Source organism: Quercus robur, chromosome 5 (assembly GCF_932294415.1).
Source record: "Quercus robur chromosome 5, dhQueRobu3.1, whole genome shotgun sequence".
In the NCBI taxonomy this organism is placed as follows: Eukaryota; Viridiplantae; Streptophyta; class Magnoliopsida; order Fagales; family Fagaceae; genus Quercus; species Quercus robur.
This window is the reverse complement of record NC_065538.1, coordinates 76912669-76929786: the sequence shown is the minus strand read 5'-3', so window position 1 is coordinate 76929786 and position 17118 is coordinate 76912669. Positions and strand designations below refer to the sequence as shown.

At 37.0% G+C, this 17118-nt stretch overlaps 2 protein-coding genes across 2 annotated transcripts; both read left to right on the top strand.

The window, feature by feature from the left end:
- Positions 1-11721: 11721 nt before the first annotated feature.
- On the top strand, positions 11722-13129 carry LOC126727181 (protein translation factor SUI1 homolog). The gene is made up of 4 exons (XM_050432727.1): positions 11722-12105; positions 12485-12687; positions 12782-12835; positions 12916-13129. The coding sequence occupies exons 1-4, from the start codon at positions 12069-12071 to the stop codon at positions 12958-12960; spliced, it is 339 nt and encodes a 112-aa protein (XP_050288684.1). The 5' UTR covers positions 11722-12068; the 3' UTR covers positions 12961-13129.
- A 2249-nt stretch (positions 13130-15378) lies between these two features.
- Positions 15379-16642, top strand: LOC126727182 (MYB-like transcription factor ETC1). Its single transcript, XM_050432728.1, has 3 exons — positions 15379-15620; positions 15917-16001; positions 16185-16642. Exons 1-3 carry the CDS (start codon positions 15569-15571, stop codon positions 16270-16272), a joined length of 225 nt encoding a protein of 74 aa, XP_050288685.1. The 5' UTR covers positions 15379-15568; the 3' UTR covers positions 16273-16642.
- Positions 16643-17118: the final 476 nt, after the last annotated feature.

Sequence of the window (17118 nt, the reverse complement as noted above, 5' to 3'; positions counted from 1 at the left end):
TTGCCTGAAGCTGGTCGTCCTTCTCAAGGTTTAGCTGACGCTCAACCCTAAGATCGACATTCAAGGCCTTGGCGTTTTCCTTCAGAGTGGCAGCTTCGTCCATTGAATCAATAAGCTGCTTCTTCAACGTGGAGTTCTCCTTCTCCAAAGCCTCCATCCTTGATGCCAGAGACACCACCTTAGCCTCTTGTGTAAGGTACTCCGAAGCAAGGTGAAGGCTCTCTCCCAACACCTGATGAAGGAAACTAAGTCCGTCAGTGTGTAAAAAAAAAAATAAATAAATAAATAAACATATAAAGGGAACAAAGAGAATGCAGAAGTGTTTTTACCTGGACGATCCTATGCACGTGCTGACTCGCAACTACGTTGAGGGGCACTCCAGAAAAGACCTTGAGGTCCTCAGCATTCACAACACCGTGTGTCCGCTCCACGGCCACACCCTCGTCATCCCAGACGGACGAACCCATTTTCTCCTTCTCCTTCTCTTTACCCAACACTCATTGCCTTTTGGAGGAAGGGGTAGGGATTTCCTCAACCGAGGTAGCCGAAGAAGCCGTCCATACGTTCTCAACTCCAGAGACGATGGGAGTGGTGTCTGTAGCTGGGGGAACGGATGGACCCTTCCCCGTGATACGAACCCCCTTCTTCCCAATGTTCGCCAAAGGTTCGTCCTTCTTGGACCTCATCTTAGCATACATGTCCTTGTTAAACCTGGTTGTCATCTCTTAAAAAAAAAAAAAATACTCAGAGATCCAAGTACAGACGAGAAAATGAATACTGATGAAGTCAATACTTACTCTTCTTTTCCTCACTATTGATGTTGCGCAAGACGTAGGGAGATGGGTCAGGGCCTAAGCAATAGAATGCAAGCGTCCGTGGGTCCACGAGGTCCTCCCAACTTTCAATCGATTTGGCGTATTCTATCGCCTTCTCAACACGACCCTGGTACTTGCTCTTTAACTTGGGGCGTCTTTTAACTGCCAAGAGAAATAACCAAAGGGATTAGGGACGACCACATATGCAAAATGAAGATTAACAGACGAGGAGAAACATTGACGCACCTAAGTTTGGGGTTCCCCACCGACGGAGCAACTTTAGGATATCACCCCAAGCCTCGCTAGAAGGGGTCTCAAAATCGTCCCCAGACACGAAAAAGAAATGGGACTTCCAATACTTGAATGACGAGGGTAAACATTTGACGATTCTAGTCCGCCTCGCCCAAGGGACTAGCTCATAATACCCATACTCTTTTGACTCTTTTAGGCAGTAAAGGTAGATGAGCTCACTCACCTTGATCATATCTTCGTTAGCGGCCAACCATATCTCCATACAGTTGATCACTATCCTCCATGAATTGGGCATAAGTTGCCCGGGAGCAATACCAAAATAACCTAAAAGCTCCATCACCAACGGATGGATGGGTAGTCTAAGCCCACAAGTGAAAGCAGCCTTGTAGAAGCATACTTCACCAGGGAAGAAGTGGCAGGCCCAATCCTCAATACCAGGCTGACGAACACGGACCCGCGCAGGAAACTGAAACCTATCCTTGAACCTAGCCATGGTGTTAGCATCCAGCCCACACTCCTCTCCAAGGGCGTAAAAAGCCCTAACTTGACGAGGGACGAAGACGGCTGTATCGCCTTCCACCGGGCTTTCGCTGGACGACAACCCAGTTTCTAGATCGCTAGATCTCACCTCCGACATCCTTTTCGTTTCGCCCTCAAACCAAGCAAGTGACTGGCCTAATATTGGAGATAGTTCCCCTAAAACTACACTCAACCCACAACCTTCAAAAATATAGTCTCCAACCAAAGGGAAAAAGTCACCGGAAACACCCAAAGCCACCCCTAAGCGAGCAAAAAAGAAAGAGACCGAGGGGCAAGCTACCCTAACCTCAGCAGAACTGACCATGAAAAGGGAATACAGTCCTAAAAACCCAAAAATCAAACACAAAAAACAACAAAAGCAAAGGGCAAAAGAAAAATCAGGAACTCATAAGAAGATTATTGAGGAAAGGGGAACAAAAGAGGAATAAAAGAGTAGCGTACCTTGAAGAGTAAAACGATTGAAGGCAGGAAAATTTGAAGAGAAACGTCGCCGGAGAAAGGTCGGAGCAATCGCAGGAATAAACGAGAAAAATAATACTCAGAGCAAAAATTAAAGTGAAGGAAAAGAAAAGTTTTGAAACCAAAAATCCAAGGAAACTGAAAAATAGCGGGAAACCCAAGGGTCATGCCATTAACGCCCTCAATCAGCACGCGCCACGTGGCCACATTGCGTGTTGCGCCGCCACCATGCATTAAATTCGGAGCAGAACCCCAAGAGTCACAAACAACTTAGGAAAACTTTTTATCTTCTATGGTCCTCATAACACGTCACAGATGACCACAGAACCTGGGGGGGCAACTGATAGGAGTGACGAGTTTACGTTCCCTTGACGAAGTCAACGCTAATGACGAGGTCATCCCTATTGACGAGGAAATCGGTCATCACTGATGAGGGCAAGAAAATCATTCAATGAACCCAGCCAGCGACTTGAGCAGTTACGAAACCAACCGAGCAGACCATTGGGAGCCTATTAAAAGCCCCATTATTGGGCAGGAGGCGTTACTAAGAAAGGCATTAACACCCCAATGGCTAGCAACCAAAATCACATATATAAAGCCCTCACATTGTTAGCAGAAGGTACATATATTCACACTCTAAGAAAGTACCCATTTTTATCTTGTTCCTCCATTCTCATTTCACAAAGTGCTTTTCTGTTCTAGCTTTGGCATCGGAGGCGTTGTGGTAGGCACCACACCGGTGACCCTCATAGAAGATACATTCGCGCTGACAAGGAGTTCCATTTGCCCATCTCGACTGACGAATTCACGCTTCATCAATTGTCTATGGAAAGTGTTATCCGTTAATATTGAAAATATGATGTGACAATTTTAATTGGAGTATGTAAAACCCATTCAAATCCTTACTAAAATTAAACTCAACCTGAAAATCTCTACTTGGTTTTTGCAATTAAAAAGCTTCTCCAAATGCTATTCACTCATCCTCCTTGTTTGCTACTTATGGTTACTAAGATTATTATCATTTGGGTATTTTAAAAAATCGTTAGTTTAAATACTAAAAAACTAAGTTATGTATTTTAATATCCAATTTCATAGTTCACCCTACTCTAATAAACCAATGCTAATAAACCAATCTCAAGACCCATGCTACCATTGTATGACCCACACCACTACTATTGCACCACAATCCACGACCCACGCACGCACAACCTACACCAAACCAACACCCATTAACCGCCAATCTAATACCTCCAACCGATCTCTACCACTACCATGCCACCATAACACACCAATCTCAACATCACAACCCACGTGATCTGCAAAAAGACCTATGCTAATCTCTATGCAAAACAACCGACACCGGTGGTGAGGTTTGAGAGAAAGAGAGATGATAAAATTAAAAAAACCATTAAAAGGAAATAGACATTTGCTATAGTCTTATTAGTAAGAGCATTCGAGCATCCACAACTGGTTTTGCTATCTCATCTTATTTTACCATCCCGAAAAGCTACTTTATCAATTATACCATACCATTTTACAATACACCCAACATCTCAAAACTCTATTTTTTTTCCCATTTTATTTAAATATTCTTTTTTATTCCTTCTTTTACTATTTTTTTTTCTCTTCCTTTTCTTCTCTTTCTCCCTCAACCTCTAGCACTGGCCACCACTACCCTCGGCCCAACAAAATCCCACCGAAACCAAAAACCCAAAATAAAAAATAAAAAACAAAATAAAACCCACCAAGTACCCACTACAAACCCAGCAAACCCATAGCAACCCAACCAACCAAACACTGGCCACTAAACCCAGAAACCGCCCACCATGTCAACACAACCAAACGTTGACGCTGACGTTGACGTTGACGACGACGAAGAAGACCCACCTCCCAAAAAGCAAAAGCCCCTTTCTTCTTTCACCACCACGCCCCAACAGCAACAACAACAACAACCCTCTCAAAACAACGATCCCACCGCGCCACCACTACCCTCGGCCCAACAAAATCCCACCGGAACCAAAAACCCAAAATAAAACGCACCAAGTACCCACTACAAACCCAGCAAACCCATAGCAACCCAACCAACCAAATGCCGACCACCAAACCTAGAAACCGGCCACCATGTCAACACCACCAAACCCACCAAATGCCAGTCTCTATGCCGATCTCCACATCAGTCTCCATGTCAATCTCCACCGCGCTGACCTCCAGCCACCACGCCCATCTTAGTCGCGCCACCAGCCTCGCCACTACGCCGATCTAGAAATTCGATCCGGCGTGAGCTCCGAGAGAGAAGCTTGACAATGGCAAGAGAGAGAGAGAGGGGATGAGAAACAAAGAAGGAAGAGAGAGAAAAGAAAGAGAAAAAATGAGAGAGGAGAGAGAAATTGCCAGGTAAAACGTGGAGAGAGCATTAAAAACTTATTATTTTTTATACCATTCAGCTACAATACCATCTTACATTTGAGATGGTACTGTAGCTAAATCTAAAAAAAAAAATTGGCTTTTCCCATATGGCCTTCCAATTGCTGAGCATTTGTTGGGCTTGTATGCCAAATGTATATTACATTTGGCATATGGCAAGCCCACTGCTGATGCTCTTAGCATTAGGTTTGAAAAACTCCCAAATTGTTATTTTAGAACCCAAAAACACTGAAATCCATCTTTACTCGAGTGTCTAAACCTAAAATTTTTTACAATTTTGCTATAGCGATTTCTTACTTTTAGAAATCAATGTTCACTTTATCTAAACATAAAACTCATATATTTTATTCATCCTCTCTCTCTATCTCTCTCCTTCCTTGACCAAACCAAAATATTGCTCTCTCTTTAGTAGAAGGTGGCGGCAGCTTTGAGGACAAAAGGTGCATGGTGGCGGCAACTAGGTTTTGTTTCTGATTGTTCGATGGGTTTGAGTCAGTGGTTTTGGGTTTAAATTGGGGGTTGTGGGTTGAATCAGTTGGTTAGTTTTGAATTAGTGGCTGAATCGGTGGTTGGGTTTGAATTGGTGGTGTTGGGCTTGGTTTCAATGTTTTCTAGGCTTAGTTTTGGCAGTTGCTTTGAGTTTCGGTTGTTAGTTTTTTGTTTTTAGTGTTTAGTTTGGTGTTTCAATTGTGGTGGTGGCGGTACGGTATTTCAAGAGTAGAGTTGGTTTGGTGTTTTGGTGGTTGTTTAATTTTAGTGTTTTGGTGATTAGTGGGGTTGGCTTCGGTTTGTAGATTTGGGTGCCGTGGTGGTGATGCTTGATTTGTAAACTAATTGCTGGTATGGTTGCTAGTAGCAAAGAGAGACATTGAGAGAGAGAGAGAGTAGATAAATGAATAGTATTGGTTGTGATGTGAAAAATCAGAAATTGGACATAGTGTAAGTTGTAAAATGGTAGTGTAAAGTAGATAAAAAGGGTATTATTTTTAGATACTTGGATGCTAATGAGCATTAGCAGCATTAGCAATGGGGGCTGTCAAACACACCCCCCCCCCCCCCAAAAAAATGGCTATTCTACAACCCCAATGCATAAAAAACCTACTTTATCCAAGTGTGCATATCCAAAATTTTTTACAACCAAGCTTTAAAGAATTTTTTATTGTGAAAATATTGTCTCTCTCTTCCCTATTTTTTGAGTCCACTCTCTGTCCTCCATTTTTAAATTATTTTATTGTGTAGCTATATTATTTTAATGAGTTGTATGTTATAATTATAAATTGGGATGTTGGATATATTGTAAAATAGGTTGGTATGATAGATAAAGTAGGTTTTGACATAGTAAAATAACAACTTTGATACAAACTTGGATGTGAATGCTAAGAGTTTACTTTAGCTGAGTTGCAATTTTATGTAAGTATAACCATCTGGTTGAAGTTTAATTTTTATAGTTTGAGGTTTTAAAATAGCAAATTGGGAGTTTTAGAGCCCCCAATGCCAATGTTGTAATAATCTCCTTTACACTACAAAGCAAGACGCTAGGGATCAACTCTTTGGTCGTTGCTGGTATTTAGGTGTGTCTTTTCTATTTTTTTCAAGTTTTTGTTTCTCCTCGCCCTTGTCATGCAACATTTTCTTGATAAATTCTCCAACTCAACTTTACGCTACCATACACCTGTATGTGTACGATTCCATCCACCAGTGAGCTAAACAAGTGGGGAAGAACCATGGGTCATTTGACAATTCATTGTTGAGAATGAAAAAAAACAAAAATTAAAAAAAGAAGAGCCATGCATTCGCCTATGCATTTAAAATGTTGAACAAAGCTTACGTGGCATGCACGTATTTTCTTCCTAAGGGGGCTAGCTAGGGTTATTGGTTGGCTGGTTGACTGGGTAAAAAGTTGGGTGTGATATCAAATTTTCTAACTTCGTTGACAGCCTATTGCCAAATCGATCCAGAGTATTCAAGAAATCCAAGAGTGTTCAAAATTTAAAGGAGTTTTAATCTATAATTAACCCATTTTACTAGGGGAAAAAAGAAACAGAAAAACATTTATTTTGAGAGAGTTTCAACAGAAAAATAGAGAGAGAAACAGAAAAACATGAATGCCCTTTTTTATCTCATTTCTTCAAGTTTTTTTGGCAAACTATGAATACCGTCCACCGAAACAGTCAAAGAATACCAACAGTTTTAATCCATACGTTTAATGGGAAATGTATTTCGAAGAAGAAATTAAATGTTTGGTTAGGCTGGAATTTGAAACTTAATGGTCAAGAATGCTTGTCCACATCAAAGCAAAGACGTGGCCAAAACTATGTTGTCATTTTATTGTTTATTTTATATAAGGATCCAACTCACACCACCACCTTCCTTAACTTAGCCAATTTTCTCAGCTATCTCTTTCTCTTTCCTCTCTCTCTCTCTCTCTCTCACAGCTTCATTTAGAATCAGGTACTTTTCTCTCTTTTTTGGACTGTTGTTTGTTGTTAATTTCAATTATTGTTTCATTAGAATTATGTTACATGATCTGGCCATCGTCATTGTCATCTCATGTTTGTATTAAATACTTTTTTCCTATCAAAAAGTGGGAGAGGGAATTCGAACACAGATTCTTCACATAATAAGAACTAGACAATACTATTAAGCTACAAGACTTTTGAGATAGGGAATTTCGTAATTGTTGAGCAATGCTTTTTGTGATTTTATGAATGCTTCTTGTATAATATGATAAAGTCAATAGGTTTTTGGTTTGATTCCCCCAAATTGCAAATGCTTGTCATATGCGATGATTGTCTAGGGTTAACCTAAAGATATATGCTAAGGAATATTAAATAGTTAATTATAGCCGTAATGTATATTGTTTAAAAGACCGAAAAAAAAAAAAAAAAAACCTTTTTTATCAATTCATTGACACATACACACAAATCCAAGGTGGTTGAGTGTTATTTCTATACCAATTGACTTTTTATATATATATAAAAAAATATATATATATATATATTAAAGATATTTAATCATCATTTAATGGAGTATTAAATACAACTTAAGCGATTTGAGATCTAATCTAACCTACTTAAAAAAGAAATTCATTGATATCTTGACCTAGTAAAGAGCAATCATAATATGGTGGCCACCATAGGTTTCAATCTTTTTTTCTTTTCTTTTTTTATTTATTTTTTATTATTATTTTTTTTTATACAAGATAGAATTCCACTCTAGCCTAATCTAAGTGTATATGTGTGTGAAACTCTCTCCTAGAGACTTGAACCCTAGCCCTTGTCCCCCACATTCCACAAGCACTTATACTTGTGAAGTGACCATCGCATCAAGGGAGTGCGGTGGTACCATAGGTTTCAATCTTACTGTGTCTTAATATTAGCCAAAATTAAATCTTTTGAGATAGGGACTTTTGTTATTGTTGAGCAAGTACTAAGGATTCTTTTTTTTACAGAAGAGTGAGTTCATTAGTAATGTTTTTTTGTGATTTTATGAATGCTTTTTGTTTAATAAACAGGTCATAGAATCCCATGTGACCAAACTTTTTGGGTTTGATTCCCCCAAACTACAGATGCTTGTCATTTGTGGTGATTGTCTGTATCTATTATAATTATAGGCTTAACCTAAGGACATATGTTAAGGAATATTAAATAGATAATTATAGCCGAAATGCAAATAGTTTGAAAGGAAAAGAAAAAAGTAAAACACCTTTGTTATCAATTCATTGACTCATACACATAAATCCAAGGTGGTTGAGTGTTATTTCTATCCCAATTGACTTTATATTTTTGTAAAAAAGATAAGTAATCATCATTTAATGGAGTATTAAATACAACTTAAGAGATTTGAAATCGAATTTGGTCTACATAAAAAAAATAAAAATAAAAAAAAATAAAAAAAAAATCCATTGAGGTTTCAATTTTACCGTGTCTTAATATTAGCATAAAAAATCTTTTGAGATAGGGACTTTTGTAATTGTGAGCAAGTACTAAGGTTTTTTTTTTTCTTCAGAAGAGTGAATTGATTAGCGATGCTTTTCATGATTTTATGAATGCTTCTTGTTTAAAACACAGGTCATAGAATCCCATGTGACCAAACTTTTTGGGTTTGATTCCCCCAAACTACTAATGATTGTCATTTGTGGTGATTGGCTGTACTATTATAATTATAGGCTTAACCTAAGGACATACGTTAAGGAATATTAAATAGATAATTATAGCCGAAATGCAAATAGTTTGAAAGGAAAAGAAAAAAGTAAAACACCTTTGTTATCAATTCATTGACTCATACACACAAATCCAAGGTGGTTGAGTGTTATTTCTATACCAATTGACTTTATATTTTTGTAAAAATGATAAGTAATCATCCTTTAATGGAGTATTAAATACAACTTAAGAGATTTGAGATCGAATTTGGTCTACATATAAAAGAAATTCATTGATATCTTAACCTAGGAAAGAGCAATCATAATATAGTGGCAGCCATAGGTTTCAATCTTACTGTGTCTTAATATTAGCAAAAAAAAAAAAAAAAAAAAAAAATTTGAGATAGGGACTTTTGTAATTGTGAGCAAGTGTACTACGGATTTTTTTTTTTTTTTTTTTAAAGAAGAGTGAATTGATTAGCGATACTTTTCTTTTGATTTTATGAATGCTTATTGTTTAAAACACAAGTTGTAGAATCCCATGTGACCAAACTTTTTGGGTTTGATTCCCCCAAACTACTGATGATTGTCATTTGTGGTGATTGTCTGTACTATTATAATTATAGACTTAACCTAAGGACATACGTTAAGGAATATTAGAGCATCCACATTAGTGGATGCAAAATTCTCGTCTATTTTAAACGGAAAAACCTACTTTTTCTATTTTACACACCCATTTTTACAAAACACTTACATCAGTTTATCTATTCTACACATTTATTCAATAAAATATTCATTCTTTTACAATTTTTTTATTATTCCCTCTCTCGCTGCCCCTTTCTCTCATAAACCCATAGTTCGTCACTACCAACGATCACTCCACACCCAGCCACCATCATCACCACCTAGCCACCATCACCACCATCATCAAGGAAAACCCACTCAATCCCAAACCCATTAATCACCCACCCAACCCGAAACCCAGTCAAGCCAAATCATCACCCACACAATCGACGGCAAGATCATCAAAACCCACCAATGAACCAGAAAAGCCAAGCCGATCAAGATCAAAACCCACCGACCCACACCCACAATCAACCAAAAAAAAAAAAAAAAAAAACCCAGCAACCAATAGATTGGAGCGAGATCGAGGCCTCCAACCTAAGCAAGATCGATGCCTTGCAGCACCGCCACCTCCTCGCGACGGCCGCCGGCCTCAAGCTCAACCAAAAATGGATCAAAACCCACAAGATTCTAGGCGATAGACTTGTCAGAGAACTCCGTTCATGTTGTAGGCGACGGAGTCGTCCGGCGACTTGGCTTGCTCGACCTCATTCTCATTGGCGGCGATGGCGATCGGTGGAAGCTAGAGGAAGAAAAATTGATGAGATGAGAGAAAGAGAGAGCTATGCTATGCGCTTGAGAGAGAGTGAGAGGGAGAGCAGAGACAAGAGAGAGAAAAAACTATTAAAAAATTAAATACACATGCTACAGTGCCCGTGTAAATTTACACGGGTACTGTAGCTCGTTGAAAAATTTAGAAGACTTTACACATTTTTAAACGGACTGATGTGGAGTGTTTTTTGGTTTAAAATGTGTAAAAGTGGTTAAAATGTGTATTTTACACCTTTATAAAAGAGCTAATGTGAATGCTCTTAAATAGATAATTATAGCCGAAATGCAAATAGTTTGAAATTAAAAGAAAAAAGAAAAACACCTTTGTTATCAATTCACTAACACCCACACACAAATCCAAGGTGGTTGAGTGTTATTTGTGAACCAGTTGACCTTATATTGTTGAAAATGACGAGTAATCATCATTTAGTGGAGTATTAAATACAACTCAAGAGACTTGAGATCAAATCTGGTCTGATCTACAAAAATAAAAAAATAAAAAATAAATCCATTGATATCTTGACCTAATAAAGCACAATCATAATGGGGTGGCTGCCTTAAGTTCCAATCTTACTGTGTCTTAAGAACAAAGCAAAAGTAATCCTGACTAACATAATTCATTTGGTAGTGGGAAGGAACTTTCTGCACACTTGAGATAGAAACCTTGTCAGGTGCATGCATGTGAGTAGACCCACTGGAAAATTTAGGCACCCTTTTTTGTCTAATAATATTTGGATCTCATTAGTCATACAGTGTAATTGGGGGAAAAAACATGTAAAATTAGATTGTTGTTTTGTTACTGAAATGATAACTATGTTATATGGACAATTCAATATCTGTGTATACCTTCCCTGGACACATGCCTACTGCCTGTGTCATATAAATAAATCGTTTTGTAAATTTGAGAAATGCAGCTGCACTTGGTTTCTATGGAAATTCATGTTGTCAATTTGAATTGAAGATATACTCAATATATACTATATTCACATAAGCTAGAAATTTATTTTCTGCCATTACTTGTTTAGTTTAAGAGCATCATAATTGGCCATGCATGAAGCATAGGTTTCTAGTTTGAATAACTGAATCTCTTTCTCCACCTCCTCTTGAAGTCAAACTTACTCATTAAAACAAATAATTGAAAAAGAAAAATTCATGGGAGCATGAAGAGTGAATTATATTCAAGGATTATTACACTAGTTAGTGCCATTGGCATTTTATCACTTCCATGGACAAGCCTTCTTATCTTCTTGTGTTCAATGTTTCCATCCAGAATTTCCCTTGAACTCTTCTGCTTTGGCTATTTTAAATTGTTTCTAGGTCTTACAATTTTGAATTTGAGAACATTATATTGTGTGATCTGTCTTTTATTTTTTAAAGATATTTCTTTAGCATCCATTATATTGTGATAAAGTGATGCACACTGACTATCCTTGCCACCAAAAAAAAAAACTAAAATACTCTGATCAGATTTAGGATTTTTACGAAGAATTGGCAATAACAGTATTTAAGAGCAAAACAAGAAGTACAAATCTGTGGTTGGAGATGTGAAGATTATTATTCAAAGAGTGGTTGTTGGTTAATGATTAAAACTAGTCGAAGGCAGAACAGCATAATGATCCCTTTTTTTTTGTGTGATTGGGTGGGGGGGATTTGTCCTTTTCTTCCCTTTCACTAAAGTTGATGGGAGCATTTGAGAGAATATAGGGCAAAGTAGAAGTTAGTGTCTTGATATGATTTACTTGAATGAAAAAAGTCATAAGCTTTCAAAGTTACCATTTAAAATTTAAAGGGGTAAATTACTTTAAGATTGAATAGAAATGGAGGTAAAAAGAACAAAAGAAAATAGTAAATGTAGTCCAACTCTTTTTGCTCCCCTTCAATCTCCCTTAAGATATGGTGTTAATTTCAAAACTTGTGTTACAAACCATGTTAGTGTTTTGGGACTGATGGGACTTTTAACTTGGATTCAGCTGTGAGCATCTGTGTTTAGAAGGGGAGAAAGAACTTGTGTTGGATCTCTTCAATCTCCTATACCAAGTTTCATGTCTGAACTCGACATCCAAATACCTAGTGCCTTCGGTATGTTTTTTCGATCCTCTATTAAGTTGTGTTCATAAATGCACCTGTGTCCTGCATAAGTTTTCTTCTCTATGTTGTTTCCTGTTAAGTGCTGTGTTTTGAAAAATAACAACCACCAAGCCTTTAGTCTCAAAATTTTGGGGTTACCTATTGATCCTCGACAAGGTAGTCAAGGTTTCGAAAAACAGAAATTCCAAAAATAATAATGATCTTAAAACCGGATTACTTTGTAACCTGGATTGGAATATAATATATCCAGGGTGTAAGCACTTGTTGCAGAAGATATGCCATAATTTAAGTAATTAGTTGACAATGGGAACAGCACATGCTGACTTTTGTTGTTTGCTTTTGTGTGCATCCTGTGTGATTTGGTGGGCAGATCCATTTGCAGAGGCTAATGATAAGGACTCTGCCGGGGCAAAGGGGTACGTTCATGTGCGTATACAGCAGCGTAATGGTAGGAAACGCTTGACCACTGTCCAGGGCTTGAAGAAGGAATTCAGCTATAGTAAAATACTCAAGGACCTTAAGAAAGAATTTTGCTGCAACGGTACTGTTGTCCAGGATCCAGAGCTGGGCCAGGTGCTTATATTACATTATGTACTACTATAATAGACTCCTGGCTTTCTCACTGATAGTGAGTGTTCAAATTGAATAAAATTCTTGATGTGCACAGGTCATTCAACTTCAAGGTGATCAACGAAAGAATGTTTCTACCTTTCTAGTTCAGGTAACTTCTTAATGTTTCAATTTGTTGCTCTCTATTGATTTCTGAATTCTAAACCATCGACATTGGGGTTTGGCCAATAGGCTGGCATTGCGAAGAAGGAACATGTCAAGATTCATGGTTTTTAAGCAGCACTCTCAGCAGTAGCAGATATACTTATATGTTTGCAACTGCTGTTTCATGTAAGAGATCATACAATTTATATGGCTCTAAGAATCGAGTATAGTGTCTATAATGTATTTTCAATTTCTGTCAAACTAATATTCTCAAGCATTAATAAAATACTATCTTTGTCTATGTGTGAGTATTATATCCCATTGCAATGACCTCATTGTTAATTGTTATCCAAAGAACATTATTTGGTACGCAAGGAAAACTTTGTGTACATTAAGAAAACTAAGAACCTAACAAACTAGTAATCGTACAGTACGACCCCTAGCTTGTTCAAGGATGTCACGTCCATGGATTGCTTTCGGTCGCAAAAATTGACTCCTTGTGCATCGAAAGCATTTGATATGTATAGCAGAGGAGAAAATTTCAAAAGCCCCAATGCTCATGGCAATGATTTTCAATTAAGATTTGAAAAAAATGTACCCTTCTTTTACTCTGTGTTTTCTACAGATTCATTATGCTAACTCCTACTACGTAATCTATTAGCATAATGCAATAAAATGATGTTTCACAACGGTTATACAACCTACATTGATAAAATATGTATATACTTGTACTTAGGAAACTCGTAAACAGTGCTCTATTTGTAAGAAGAATGTTTTGCAGTTTCAACTGCTTTGAATATAATATGGTATGAGGGTGAGGTGGCGAGGAAATGAATAAATCCTTCATTCAAACCTTGCAAAGAAAAATATAATAGATTATTACAAATTAAAAGTTCCTTTAGATAATCTTCTACCCAAAGACTAAAAATGGATCCTCATCCTGCATAGCACTCAAGATTAGCTAATTTTCTAAAGTTTTTAGACATCCAGTACATAATTGCTAAGTGGTTGTAGGACTATAACTTTTTTGGCCACAATTCTAATGTGGCCAACTATGAGTGATTGTTTATTACTTTCACATAAACCCACAATTTTTTCTCTCTTACTCACAATCTGCCACATCACAATTGTGGTTGTGGTTAAAAAAAATTGTGGTCTTAGATTTTCTTGTAATTGCTAGGTACTTATCACAAGTTCTATCTTCCACACCTACTTTTAGAATTGTCTTGCCAATTATGCTCCTAGTTACTACCATAATACCAGGTCAACTCTTCTCATCCCTTTGCTGCTTTAGGGTAATGCACAAGCACATTATTAGATTTAAGATATCGATAAAAGTGTACTCAACAGACAAATGAACCCGAAATTTGGCCATCAAGTCCATACTTTTCACTAATCCAAACAAAACAAAGAAGAAGGCTTTAAGTGGGGTTACCTTAGTGCTATTAACTTTCCTTTGATAGAAAGGGACTTGGGCCCTTTTTCTCTTCAATCAAATGGTATAATTCAGAGGCCAAATATTCTGCAGTGATTCACCCTCCAGTACTGATTTATGGGTAAAGTCATTCTGCCAGACAATCAAGATATTGTTGGGACCCTTCAAGGTTTGTGGATTGAGAAATACCACCAGCCACATTAACATTTTCAAGAATGTAAAAACTTCATGTTTTTATTAGCTTTTGTTCTGTTCCTAGCTGGTTCCAAATACATCCAGCCAAGGTCCTAAGAGGAACCACCTGTTTTTAACGTGACTGACAGTTATGTTTATGTAAGACTATGTGAATAGCTTTCAAGTGCCTAGAAATTGCTCAAAATCACACTATTGAAAAAATATAAGGCCTATGGCAAAATATTTGATGTTTCTGCAAACATTAATTTCCATCCAAACTATGCAGAGAGCTCCAATTTCACAATATCATCATCTTCTTCTTCTTCTTCTTCTTCTTCTTTTTGTGTGTGTGTGTGGAGAATCAAAACAATATCATTTTAATGTTTATGGTTTAGGGGCTTGCAATAGTGTATGCTTTGTTCAAGAGAGATGCATGGTATGTGGGCGGGAACTCCAAAAAGGGCATATTTTTACGGCTAGATATTTTGATGCAAAATTTCTGGTAGGCTGAACTGGCTGTAATGCAGTCTGTTTTCCATTACTATGCATCAAAATTGTTAAACACAATATTAAAGAACATGTAATCTAAGTTTCATGTGGAACTCATGGATTAGGTAAAGAAACAAATATTTTATGTGCTTCCAACAGTGGCAGAGCCAGAAAAATTTCTTGAGAGGGCTAGTGAATATATTTTTGTGTACTTTTTAGATTTTTTGCCAAATGTAAAAGAAGATTAATGGAAATTTTCAAAAGCTAGGAGGGCCATGGCCTCTCTTGGCACCCCCTAGCTCCGCCTATGCTTCCAAGTGAAATATGGATTTCAAAATTTGTACGTCACTGTGAATGTCACAAAATGCAGAACAATTATACAAAGTGACACCACACACACACCAATGTAAAAACTCCCTCCCATCCGAGCAATTCAACTACCTATCAAAATTGTTTTGAGACTTGATAGCTCCCATTATTCAACTACCATTCATACCTTATGTCAACGTCCATTCTTATTCTCAAACATGCTTATCAAATACGTGCACTCCCTACTATTAATATCTACTACTTAAGCGCCTCCAATGCTATAAACACAATTCTACATTGGCTCTTTACTCTTTTCACAGAAGCTTGTTCCTAATGGCCGACTCCGAACACTCTTCTTCCAATGAAACTTTTACAGACACTCAAGGTATCCTTTTTGACATAAATTTTCATATCCTCTTTTTTCTTGCACAAGTGCATTTATTAGCTTATAATCCTGTTCAAAGACAGTCATTTTCACATCTTCCTTGCTTGATTTCTAAGATAGTTTTTTGGCTTCCCGGGTCCTACATATATATTTTGGGTCCATATCGTTTTGTTCACATACATGTATTTTTTTGTGCTCAAATATTTACTGTCTTTGGTTCGGAATTCTACTAACTTGATATTAAGTCCTTAGAAGTAAATTTAGCTCTCCTTACTAATATTGGATTGTTATTTCAGAGGAAACAAGTGAAGCGACCAAGCTCGAATTCTCTGAAGATGAGGAGACACTTATCATAAGGATGTTCAATCTTGTAGGAGAGAGGTGGGTTTGTTCTAAAATTCTAATTTTTCTCGTGCTTTTATTCAAAGCCCTGTAAAGGCAACTACCAGTCTTGTAATTCAGTGGCATTACATGATTAAAATAAAAAAATTAAAAAAAAAAGTTTAAAAAAATTGTGAAGGCACAAAAAGCTTTTCTCAGTCGAATTTCTGTAACTTTGATTAGGTGGGCTCTAATAGCTGGGAGGATCCCAGGAAGAACAGCCGAGGAAATTGAGAAGTACTGGACTACTAGATACTCAACAAGTGAATGAATGTAGAAGAACTCATGTTGGTGTTTAATTCCTTTCTACCAAAAGCTTTTTTGAGAAAAAAGAACTCTATGGATTCATCAATATCCCTCAATATTGCTCTCTAACGTACCATCTTCGAGGACATAACGATTGACGTTTTGGATTTTACTGTTTATGTTCTTGCTATTAGGATTCAACGTCAGTATGATTATTCCTTGAGTTCCTATGTACAAAATATCCCTGTGCTCAAGTTAGCTAGTCTTGAATGATGTATTGTACGAAAACATTGTGCCATGGAAATGGCTTCTCATCAGAGTTAGATTTTGTGTTTCCTTCAGCTATCTTATCAATAAAAGCAAAATTAGATCCTTTGAAGTTTGATCTAAGGCAATCCGTAATCTTATCCAAAGTATCTCCTCTTTATCTTCTTGTTTCCAAAAGAGGCTTACGATTGGGTCCAAAGTCAAGTACAATAATTTATGTCCGGAAATTCAAAATACAAACAAATCTATATATATATCTAAAAACTGAAACATAGTATTTATTATTGCTATGCTCATGTTGCACCACCTCATTTACCATGTCATTAGTCATACAATTATTCTTTTTCTTATTTATTTTTTATTTCTAAATTTTATTGACAATATTAAATATATAAATAAATTGACTTTGTTAAGGTTTTGGACTCCAATTGAATAAGATTTTATCAAATCTTAGCCAAATAATTATTTAGATTAATTATGCAATAGATACGATTTAAACAAACATCAAACATTTACAAATCACATGAACATCAAGAATGATGACCCAAGAAAACTTTTGAAACTGTGGTTTCAAAGTAAAAAATCTAGGGAGGATTTAACCTCC